General features: G+C 49.8%; 1 protein-coding gene across 1 annotated transcript; it reads left to right on the top strand.

Moving 5' to 3' along the window:
• The first annotated feature begins 5,030 nt into the window (after positions 1–5,030).
• Positions 5,031–11,961, top strand: FIGNL1 (fidgetin like 1). The gene is made up of 2 exons (XM_043588456.1): positions 5,031–5,116; positions 8,254–11,961. The coding sequence occupies exon 2, from the start codon at positions 8,264–8,266 to the stop codon at positions 10,292–10,294; it is 2,031 nt and encodes a 676-aa protein (XP_043444391.1). The 5' UTR covers positions 5,031–5,116; positions 8,254–8,263; the 3' UTR covers positions 10,295–11,961.
• Positions 11,962–12,124: the final 163 nt, after the last annotated feature.

The following is a 12,124-nucleotide window of genomic DNA, read 5'->3' as shown; positions in this document are numbered from 1 at the left end:
TTCATATTCTCTTCTGGGAAAAACTCGTTTTCCCCTCGCAGGTAGAGTCTTGGGACCCCAACCTGACAACCCCCAAATAGTCCCATAGTTTATAAAGGTCTGGAACATTCTGCCGAATCTTTGGTCAATGTATAGCATCTTTACATAAATGTATGTTCAGTTTGGCATCAGGACATAGTTCATAGACCACTTCTGGTACTGGAACTCGATGCAAACCCTATTGCCTTCTGGCATCTGATAATGGTACCTCCTGCTGAGTATTGGAAAAACCCAGGCAGATCTGGACACAACCGAATCCTGGTACCCAAACTGTTTTTAGTCACAATACTTCTGACACCAAATGAGAAGACCTTACCCCCCACCCCCACCCCACCCCCTGCCCCAGTTCCAAATAGTGATATCTCTTCCAATACCACCTCTCCAACTCTGTGACACGATCTAACTGGAGTTAAGTGTCAGATCCCACAGTTTAGGGCTCAGAACCACAAGACCACCCTCCACCTTAGAGGCCAGTCACAGTCCCGGGCCTCCCGTACTTCTGACCGGCCATAAAGCAGGGGTTCCCGTGACCTCCTCCTTTGGTTCGATACTCTGCCAGAACAGTTCACAGACTCAAGATGTCATCTCACTTGTGTTTACCGCTTTATAATAAAGGACACAGCTCAGGAACAACAAACCAGAAGAGCTGCACGGGGCAAGGGAAGGGAAAAGGGGGCTGGAGCTTGCCAGAAGAAAGCCCTGGGAGAATAAGTTGCTTGCGTCAACTGGAGAAATCTGGAACTACTATTTTAGAGAAACTTGTGTGTGGTTCTGCAAAGCAGAGATGTGAAATGGATGGTCGAGGGAAGAGAGAAGAGGAAGAAACAGAGTAGGCTCACTTACAGGAGACCACGTGAGTCCAAGAGTGTCCAGAATGCAGACCCCAGACCTTGCCGTTTATGGTGATGCCCTCCCCCCCACCCCCACCGCCATCAGAGAGATGCTGAGTCACGTGAGGAGGGTTATGAGTGAAAGCCTCATGCAGGGGGAAAGACTCAGAGAGGAAGGACCTGGTGCCCGTATTCAAATACACTCTCACTTCAGCACGAAGAGTCTTTGCGCCTTCAGATTGACCGACAGAGGCAGGTTTGGGTTCAATGTGGAGAACCCAAAAGTCAGCCTGTCGGCGACCAGAACATGCCATCTCACAGGGCAGTGAGTTCTCCACCCCAGCGGGGGGTTCAAGTGAAGATAGGAAAACGAAGAGCTGAGAGATGGCAAAGGAAACTCCAGTATGAGACAGAAAACCCGAAGACCTCTGAGCCCTCTTCTACATCTGAGGTTCAAGAGCCTATGAAAACAAGAGAAGTTGGGCTGGTTTATTAAAGGGCAAGGGCAAGGAGCACAAAAAATTGTGCTCCTGCACCCAGGAGGGGGCGTTCTTCAGTGATAAGCTCTACCCAGGGCAACCTGCGTTTTGTGACCGGAATAGTGCCCAGCACATGAGTGGTGCTTACTGGGGCCACTCTGGTCTAAATGCTCTTCAGTTATCAACTGGGTTTATCCCCCTCAGTCACTCCCTTAGGTAGCTGGTGTGTAGGGTAGCTGGGATTTGAACCCTGGAGAGCTGACTCCATGGGGCCATGCTCCTAACTACCCCATCACCCTACCCCTAAGATCGTAAGAATAGGGTCTACTCATTTCCTCGGGCTGTTGGACCATTCACTGGGAATCTTAAGACAACAGAAGTTTATTCTCTCAGAGTTCTAGAGGCCAGAATCCCAAAATGAAGGGCAATGCTGCCTCCACAGTCTCTAGGGGACGGTCCCTCCACACCTCTCCAGCTTCTGGTGGCCCCCAGTGCTTCTTGATTTATGAGTGGATTACTCCAATCTCCATTTCCCTTCTGTACGTCTCTTCTTTATAAGTCATCATTCACATTGGATGAAGGCCCCCTCTAGTCCAATATGACCTCATTTTAACTCGACTGCATCTGCAAAGACCCTAGATCCCAAAACCGTCCCATTCCCTGACAACGGAGGTGATGACTTCAATACATCTTTTGGGGATACGATTCAGCACACAACTTACAGTGTCAGACAAGAGGCACCTACAAGTGCTAACTCAGGTTGGCTGTGAGGTTCTGGAGGAAAACGGCCACAGCAGATGGCTCCTCTCAGCTCTGCCCGCGCCAGTTCAGGGGAGGGCTCCCACCTGCCCTCTCGCCAGCTCTGTTTACCATGGCGATGCCACAGGGGCCTATCCACCGCCCCTGTGATCCATCCAATGTGGTCCATGAAAGCCCTTTCTGGAACCATGCATGGCATTCTGTGGCCATACAAGTCTGTCGTCTCCAATGGAGGGCAGGAATACTTTCTTGTCACTGAGCTGGGGAACCACAAGGCTGGAAGTCCATCAGAATCCAGCCACACTTGGGAATCTCCCCATGAAGGAACTGAGTTAAGATGTGGTGGTTCAACCTGACTCTTGTCCTATCTGCTTCCTTGTCCCCTCAGACCATCCACCTCCCTGCCACCTCCCAGATACACTGACAGACACACCTCTTTTCAACTCAGGGAGAGTAACTTTCCTGGCACACAGGGATGCACGTTATTTGGGGCCATATTCTCCCGCTGCTCAAGAGCAAATGAGATCACTGAAGTGTACCCTGGTGTTTACTGGAGACCGTGTTTATAATATTCATGAATATGGAAATAAGCAGCCATCTCCCAGAATCTCTCACGCAAAGAACTGCCTGGCCCTCAGTTTGCGGTGGAAACCGCTTCCCTTGCAAGTTCAAAAACTTCTACCCATGAGAAGAAAGGCCAGCTTCTATGATCTTGAAAGGAAAGTTTATCGGCAGAGTTCAAGTAGCAAACTCTTCCACAGGCTAAAGTATTAGGTAGGATTCTAAAATATCTCAATTGTAAAAGATGAAACATCTTGATATGGTGTAAGGGTCTGAATCCGAATGACAGCGTTAGTATAGCAGTAAACACAACACAGCATCACAGCTTCTGTTGAATGTACCAGCTGCTGCTCTGATAATTTATTTTATCTCCTATTAATTGTAATCCTTAGAACAGCTTCCTGAGTTAGAGAAGTTTATTCGCCTTTCATCGATGAGGAGGGGGCTGAGTTCAGACAGGGTACAGCCCTGCAGGGAGATGGAAACGGCTGGACTAGGAAATACTTTTGTATCAAAAGGCACAACAGTGAGGCAGTAATGACAAGCTGTCACTTGATGAAAAACAGTTAGCTCTGGTGATGGTAACTATAATTTGGTATTTGAACAAAAGACCCTTAGGAGGGAAAGACAGTGGTTTCTGGGAATTCTCCAAATGCTATCATTAAAATGTTAGTGATGAAACTCACCCAGAATTGTCAATTACCCTAACAGCATTTACACAGTGGCTTCTATACACCAGCAGAAAAACAGGTAGTAAACATACAACTGAGCCAGCCTGCTGATAACAGTTTTCATTTTCTTTTCTTTTTATTCTATGTATTTTGGGTAATTAGGATAATTATAAAATTAGCTAAGAAATTATGAACAATTCAAATAAAAAAGTCTTTGGTTACTACGTAAGCCAAGAAACGAGCTGTGAGTGGTTTTCACTGTACCTCTTGCCTATTTAAAAAATACATATATTGTCCAATCCCTTTTATTCTGTGCCCATTTTAAAAACTGTTAAAGTCTTGGAAAAATTTTTTTGTCTCGAATTTCTTCATATGTTGTGTCTCTTACTTGCTACTCAACATTTTCTCCCTCCCTGTGCAGATACTCACTTTCTCAGCGAGGATTAACCCAGGACCCATGAGCCAAGGAGAGGAAGAGGAAGGCCACTCCAGCTTTCTGGGAAAAGACTTCTTCCCTTTTCCGAAAGGGAAGTATTCGCGGGTGAAAGGTCCTTTTTCCCGTGTTAATTAGGGCTGTGAGAGGCTGCGATCCTTGGCCTGTGGCGGCCCCTTTGGAACAGTGAGGTGACAAGTCTGGAGGGGAAAATCACACGGAAGTGGGGCGAGATGGCAGAATGGAAAGATGTCCCCTCAGGACATCCTTAGGGGGTGTGATCAGACCCAGAGCTGTCTCCAAAATCATTATGTGACTTGATGACATTAATTACAACGTAGGTCACTGCCAGTGGCTATTCTGTTTCTTGGTCTGAAAACGCAGTTCACTGAGCCCTGCTCCAATACAAAGTCTGAGGCAATAATGGAGTGTTTTCCGAAGGCGTCCTTCCACGAAAGTGTCTTCCCTGAAGAGCACAGGGCAGGGGAAAGGGGTGCGTTAGCTGAGGGATAGATCGGAATTGCGAGACTCAGGCAGAGCCCTTAATCTGTCTTTAAAACGCACGTCGATTTGCACGCGCCTCTACTCAATCGTCTTAACCAGGGGGCAACCTTCCCGGAGCACCCACCTGCTAACGTGCAGAACAGACGGGGCAGGGCCTGGGCCTCCCCTCGCTCGGAGGAGGGGTGCCGGCCCCCTCCCCACCGCTCCCTTGTCAAATAGACCTAACCACCTGCCCGCACCCGGCCAGCGGCTGGATCCCTGGCCCTGAGCTGCCCAGGTGAGCGCGGGTAAAGGCGCCTTCAGCGGGAATCCTCTGAACTGGATTCAAATCCCGAGTCTTTACTTCGGAGGACTCTGAATAGGAGGCGCAGGTGCAACAAAACCATGCTCATCCCTCTCTGCGAACCCGTCGTGGAGAACTTCCGCATGCAGCCCCCGCCGCCCCGCGCCCCCGCCTCCCCAGCCAGAGGCCTCCCTCCAGGCCCGCCATCCCCAGCAACCCCCACCGTGCAACCCGACATGCCCCTCGTGCACGCCCCCACCGTCGCCAGCACTCCCGCGCGCTCTCGCCGCGCCCACCTGGCCAGCCCCCTGCGCCGGTAGCGCCCCTCCGCCCTTTTCCCCGCGCGCACCCCTCCGCGCCACCCGGAGGCCCTGCCCGACCCCGCACGCCCCCGCCGTCCCACCCGCTCTGTCTCTAACCACCGCTCCCCGCGCGCCCCCGTCACGTACACGCACTCACGCACGGCGCGGACCCGAGCACGTAAGCAGTGCGCAGGCGCACATCGGGCCGCGCGCTTTTCGGAGGCCACAGGTCGGCTGGGAGGCGGGGAAGCGCGGGTAGGCCGGGTCCGAGGCCCGGGCGGCGGTCGCGGAGGGCTCGGGGGGCAGGGTCCGCAGGGCCCGGGGGCAGAGGCAGCGCGGGGGACCGGGCGGCCGGGCTGGGGGAAGGCCGGAGCCCCGGAGTGTGTCCCGCAGGGGGCGTGGCCGCGGTGCCCGCCGGTTTAGGTGAAGGTCTCCTAGGGGAGGGGCGTCCGGCTGGCGCGGGGGCAGCGGGGTCCCGCACCTCTCGGGCCGGGGACGGACTGCTCTTGCAGGGGGTGGTCCGCGGCCCGGCCCTCGGGTGGGGAAGGCTGTGGTGGGGCTGCGGCCAAGGGACCCTGCGCTCCGGCGTCCCCGGCCAGTGCGCCCGCCCCCTTGGAGGGCGTATTGCGAGGGCTGAGGCCGCGGAGCATTTGGTCGAGTCTGTTCTAAGTGCTGAGAACAGTTCTGAGTGCTTTGCAGGATTTAAAGCCCCTGTTAGCTAAGTCGCGTTGGCTGGTCATGGTCAGGGTCGTGGCTGGTGGGCAGTGGAGCCAGACTTCAGACCCTGTGCCTTTGTGCTTCTGGGGCGGGCCCAGCGTCTGCAACGCGGTGGGAGCTGCGTGGGAATTTCAGTATTTATTCCAGTGGATATCCAGAAACCCAACTATTTAGTTAGACAAATATCACATTCTTAAAATAAGCAGAAAATGATCAAAATAAAAATAAAAGATTGAAATGCAGCTCATATGTAAGTGTTAATTAGCCATAAGTTTTAATTTTTTTTTAACGTTTATATTTTAGAGAGAGTGTCCGGGCGCACAAGCGGGGCACGGTCAGGGAGAGAGGGAGACCAGGCTCCAGGCTCTGAGCTGTCAGCACAGAAGCCAACCCAGGGCTCGAACTCACCAGCCCTGAGATCATGACCTGAGCTGAAGTCAGAGGCTTACACGCCTGAGTCACCCAGGTGCCCCTGACCGTAAGTTTTAGGTAGAAGAAATGCCCTAACAAAGTGACAGAAATGGTAACTGTGGTCGATGTTTGTGTCATTGATCAGTGCTGGTGAAACAGGTGTTTGGGTATTCATGTCCATATTTGTTGGGTAAATGGTTGAGTTGACAGGAAGGAGACTGGGAAGGTGAATTTCGAAGACAGTGGTGAAGGCGGAAGGGAAAGGAAGGTATCCTGGGAACAGGGAGACTGGAGCTCTGAGCTGTTGGAGGAATCCCAGGATTGCTGATGCTAATAGGGGGATGAAGCCATGGAGAGGAAGAGGGTGTTCCTCCTGAGGAGAAGGTCGGTGATCAGTGTTTTCCAAGTTCCCTCTCAGGTTCTCACTTCCAGTATTGGATCAAAGAGGCTAAGCTAAAATGGTATAGTGGGAAGACGGGTGGCGGCTTGTCAGAAGTCAGTTCTACTTTTGACTCGTTTATTTAGCTTTATTGCCTGAAGCAAATTAGAATCTCACTGGATCTTAAGGCTTTTTATTTTTTTTTCTGAACAAAGATTTATGAACACTTACCTATGATGTGACAGGTTCTTTGTAGGGTATTATGGGAGATACACAGCTGTAGTAAACACGGCTTATACAATAAAGGGACCCACAGATTATTATTAAGCTATATTTATGGCAGTTTGGGAGGTAGATTTTTTTTAATGTTTATTTATTCTTGAGCAAGAGACAGAGTGTGAGCAGGGGAGGGGCAGAGAGAGAGAGAGAGAGAGAGAGAGAGAGAGAGAAAGGGAGACACAGAATCTGAAGCAGTCTCTAGGCTCTGAGCTGTCAGCACAGGGCCTGATGCAGGGCTCAAACCCACGAACCATGAGATCATGACCTGAGTCGAAGTCAGACACTCAACCAACAGAGCCACCCAGGCGCCCTGGGAGGTAGACTTTAAAATACAGGAGTTCTTAGTTTTTACAACACTCCTTTATTGCAGTATTCCTCGGAAACTCAGGAGTTTTCTTACAGATCGAGAGGTAAATTCTACACATCTAGCAAAACATGATTACAATCATCTGTAATTCTGGTAAAATAATTTTGACTTAATGTAAGGAGGCTTATAAAAATAACTTGAGAGAAGAAACCTAAAATAAAAGCACTTTACTGGCAGACTGTTTAGACATAGAGTGTTTGTATGTTAGCAGACTTATTCTCATAATGACAGTTCCACTTTTTAAAAATTTGTCTTAATGTTTTGATTTATTTTCAGAGAGAGAGAGAGAGAGAGAGAGAGAGAGAGAGCAGGGAAGGGGCACAGGGAGAGGAAGAGAGAGAATCCCGAGAAGGGTCTGTGAGTTAGCACAGAGCCTGACATGGGGCTCAAACTCACAAACGGCGAGATCATGACCTGAGCTGAAACCGAGAGTTGGATGCTTAACGGACTAAGCCATCCAGGCGCCCAGACAGCTTCACTTTTAGCACTTGACGTGAACTTGGAAAATTGTGAGACACAATTGGGCATCCTGTTTTCCGTGCTCATTCTTGAGTAAGTCCCTAAGGACAGTTAGTGTAGGATGGCTGCTGCTGATTATGATCCGTGCTGCTGTGACCTTTGGGGGCAGCAGCTGGCGGGGCCTGTGCATGGCACCCACTCCCTGCGTGAGCATGCCCGAGGGTGAATTCTGGCCTGTTGCAGGCTTGCTCTGTGATCTCTGGTGAGGTCTCGACCTTAGCCTCAGCTTCTATGTTTGTGTCATAGGCATGAGAATGGTAGTTTTCACCATGTTTTCATCTTCATTATTTGACTTGATTCTTATGATTTCTCTCACGAAGCCGAGGGCTCAGTGATAGAGGCTGGGCTCAGATCATCTGCTTTTTTCCTAAGGACGGAACTGAAAACCTCTGCCTGGTTTGTCCTGATTTGTTCGTCTGTGGTTCCATGGCTCTAACGTGTTGCCTTTCCTCTACTGATGAATTTTAAACCGTTTTCCATCAAAACGTCATGAATGTTTTCCCTGTGTGCAGGGAAAATTATATGACTAAAACCATCTCACCCATAACAAAGCATTATTGAGTCAAGCTATTTCTCTTACAAATGGCCTGTCCTCATAAATGAGAAGTCCAGTATACTTTCCGAGATGAGCAGAGATTTAAAAAGTATGCCTACAGTATTGATTGCGTCCTTGCTTCCTTCTTGGTACTGATTCCGTTTCATTTTTGTCAGTTGTTACAGAACCTCCAGCATGCAGGCCCCCAGCTCCAGGTCTGTGCACCTGAGTGAATGGCAGAAGAATTACTTTGCCATTACATCTGGCATATGTACATCAGGACAGAAGGCGGACGCATACCGGGCACAGATACTACGCATTCAGTATGCGTGGGCAAACGCGGAGATCTCCCAGCTCGGTGCCGCCGTGCTGTTCAAAAAATATGCAGAGAAATACTCTGCAGTTATTGATTCTGACAATGTCGAGACCGGCTTGAATAACTACGCGGAAAGCATTTTAACGTTAGCAAGATCTCAGCAAACTGACAGTGACAGGTGGCAGTCTGGATTGTCAATAAATAATGTTTTCAAAATGAGTAACGTACAGGAGATGATGCAAGCCGGCCAGAAAGCCAGAGAGTCTCTGTTGGCACCTGCCGACGCCTTGGTATTAATCCATAAAGAGGCCGCTGTCCTTGATCCTCCTAAGTTTAGTGTTTGTGGTGGTTCTGGGGACAGGGGCCCGTTAACTGACTCGGCTCATAATACGAACGGGACCCAAGACATCCCAGAGGGCACTCCTTTGACGTGCCCTCTGAATGCCCGGCCACCTGTGCTGACTAACACCAGTAAGACGTGTCCTACGTCCTTAACACCTTCCGGTGAACTTGCTACCGCAAAATTCCATGCCACACCACTGTTCGGAAGTGTCAAAAAGGAAAATAACAGCTCTCCCACAGCCAACATAGGACTGAACAAGTCCTCACCTAATCAGTCTTGTTTGCCCTCTGGCTGTGAAAATCCATGGGCGCAGAAAGCTTTTTATGGTTCTGGCATCATCGATGCACTTTCCACCCCAATAGTGAATAAGGCTTTTAGTAAAACAGAAGATAACGGCCAGAGAGAAGAGAGTAGCCTGCCTGCTTTTAAAACTGCAAAAGAACAATTATGGATAGATCAGCAGAAAAAGAACCCCCAGCCCCAGCGTGTATCAGGGTCATCGTATGGCGGTGTAAAGAAGTCTCTGGGAGCCAGTAGGTCCCGAGGCATATTTGGGAAGTTCGTTCCTCCTGTACCTAAGCAGGACGGGGGAGAGCAGCTTGGGGGAATACAGTGTAAGCCTTCGGGCACAGGCCCTGCAGAACCAGCACACATAGCTGACGAGCGTCTGAAGAACCTGGAGCCAAAGATGATCGAACTTATTATGAACGAGATAATGGATCACGGGCCGCCGGTCAATTGGGACGATATTGCAGGAATAGAATTTGCCAAAGCCACAATAAAGGAGATAGTTGTGTGGCCCATGATGAGACCGGACATCTTTACTGGTTTACGAGGACCCCCTAAAGGAATTCTGCTCTTCGGGCCTCCGGGGACTGGCAAAACTCTGATCGGCAAGTGCATTGCTAGCCAGTCGGGGGCAACGTTCTTTAGTATCTCCGCTTCCTCCTTGACTTCTAAATGGGTGGGAGAGGGGGAGAAAATGGTCCGGGCGTTGTTTGCTGTCGCAAGGTGCCAGCAGCCAGCTGTGATATTTATTGATGAAATCGATTCCCTGTTGTCTCAGCGAGCAGATGGTGAACACGAGTCTTCTAGACGGATAAAAACTGAGTTTCTGGTTCAGCTAGATGGAGCAGCCACCTGTTCCGAAGACCGTATTCTGGTGGTGGGGGCAACCAACCGGCCCCAAGAAATTGACGAGGCCGCCCGGAGAAGGTTGGTGAAAAGGCTTTATATCCCTCTCCCAGAAGCTTCAGCTAGGAGACAGATGGTGACGAAGCTCATGTCCAGGGAGCGGTGTTGCCTGAGCGAGGAGGAGGTCACCCTGGTGGTCCGGCAGTCCGATGGCTTCTCGGGGGCTGACGTGACACAGCTGTGCAGGGAAGCGTCGCTTGGGCCCATCCGCAGTTTACAAGCTGCTGACATTGCCACCGTGACACCAGATCAAGTCCGACCAATAGCTTATATCGATTTTGAAAATGCTTTCAGAACCGTGCGGCCCAGCGTGTCTCCTAAAGATTTAGAGCTTTACGAAAACTGGAACAGAACCTTTGGTTGTGGGCGGTAGACGAGACACTTGAAGTTTGAAGAGGGCACCTTGGTAACGCGCCCTTTCCCACTTTGTAGCTTGGGAAACTGGGGGGTTATTCATTGTACTCTCAGTATGTATTTTGAATTCTACACCTCAAAAAAAAAAATAGACTAGTAATAGTGGCAATTTTACAATTGATCGGCTTAGTCCCTGTTAATAGAAGCTTGGGTTTCCCTCCAGTTACTGCCTGATGTGCGAGCCTATTTGTACAAAATATGAATGAATGTGTTTCTTTTGTTCAAAGCGGGTCTTTGTTTTCAAGATGGACAGTATGATGACTAGTGAGCTCACACCGAAACTAGGTTCTCGTTTGTATGTGAGGAGGCATCTGATGGGTGCACATCTCCCGCTGAAGAAGGTTCCTTCTGCCGACCACGTGACTCGCGCGTTGGCCGGTGTGGTGGTTTACATTTGAAGCTGCTTCGCTTGGTGTGCAGTGGATTTAAGGTCTCCCCAAACAGCCGAACGAGAGTGCCAGTTTTTTGTTCTTCTTTGTCACTGTGTAACAGTTGCCTCCTGTTACTAGGGCTGCCTGCGGGAGACGATTTCAGCGGTAGCCAGGTGTAATCTAGTATCAGAGACGTGTCCGCGGACTTGAAGGATGAAGAAGGTGCATTTTCCCAGGGGGTAGAATGTGTTTAAGATCAATATTTTATTTGGTAGTACTTCACAGCCTGTAGCATCGGTCTCTCAAAAGTGAACGTCTGCAGGTTTCTACGTGGGACCCTTTTGTAAGTAGTAGACGTTCATCGTCGAAATACCAGGGCAGAGAGCTGAACAAAACGAAGAGGAGGAAGATTGCGGTCATCCCAGCCAGCACTTTGGGGAGCATGCTGTCCGTTCTTGCAGACATCTTCTGCGGGGTGGGGCTGTACGGTCGCCTCCGTAGCCTGCCTCTCTGTCACCGTCGCTTCCCGTGTGAATGTGCTCTGTTTACAACATCCTCCCTCAGGATCCCACGCTGGATGGACTGTAATTTATCCAGTCCTCTGCTCGGGGACGCTCAGGGCAGGACACGAGCCGGTTTCCCCTTTGTTCATTGTACACCAAAACACGTTGAATGCCTTAGGGATCTTTTTTAAAAACAAATACGCCTCTCCTGAGTAAAATTCTTGCATTAAATTCTTGCACGTTTTTAAGGCTGTTGGCACATGTCCTGAATTGTCCCCTAGAAAAGTCGTGCGTATGTGGGATTCCTCTCCGCAGGAAGCCACCGTGCCTCCTTACCTGTCCCGTGTGGACATTGGGTCCCCGCAGTTTTTGTTAGTGTTCTGCTCACATCTGTCCGTTCTAACGGTGCTGGATGCCAGCCAGTGTTCTGGGCGCTGAGAGCAGAGCAGTGAACAGTAGGCAGAGAGCCTTGGTCTTACATAGGTGACATTCAAGTTGTAATGTTTTCTCTTGACAGTGCAGTTGAAGACGGAATTTGACAGGTGACTTTAGACCGTTGTTTTCATTTTTGTTCTTGGCTCGCCTTCTATTTCTGTACTCCCTTGAAAGCTTTGTTTTTCCATCTGTGAGTTTTTCCCTTTGAAACATGCCATTGCCTTTTATTAGAATTTGGATGTTAAACTGCTCGTCTCTGGTTTTAGGTAAATATTTTAAAGTGTAAAGCACGTCACGTTATTAAAATGTAAAGCACGTCTCTGTCTTGTTTCATTTCTGCGTAAACAGCGCTACAAGTAACCTGGGATTCCTAGGTGTTGATGTCCAGGAATTTCTGTGGGTTCTTCCCTGAATCCTCTCCCAGATCAACCCTCCCCTTTGGGTTTTACTCTTGCCACAGCTGACTAGGTCATCCGCAGT

The sequence above is a fragment of the Prionailurus bengalensis genome, chromosome A2 (assembly GCF_016509475.1).
Source record: "Prionailurus bengalensis isolate Pbe53 chromosome A2, Fcat_Pben_1.1_paternal_pri, whole genome shotgun sequence".
Classification (NCBI taxonomy): Eukaryota; Metazoa; Chordata; class Mammalia; order Carnivora; family Felidae; genus Prionailurus; species Prionailurus bengalensis.
This window is presented reverse-complemented; position numbering and strand designations above follow the sequence as displayed.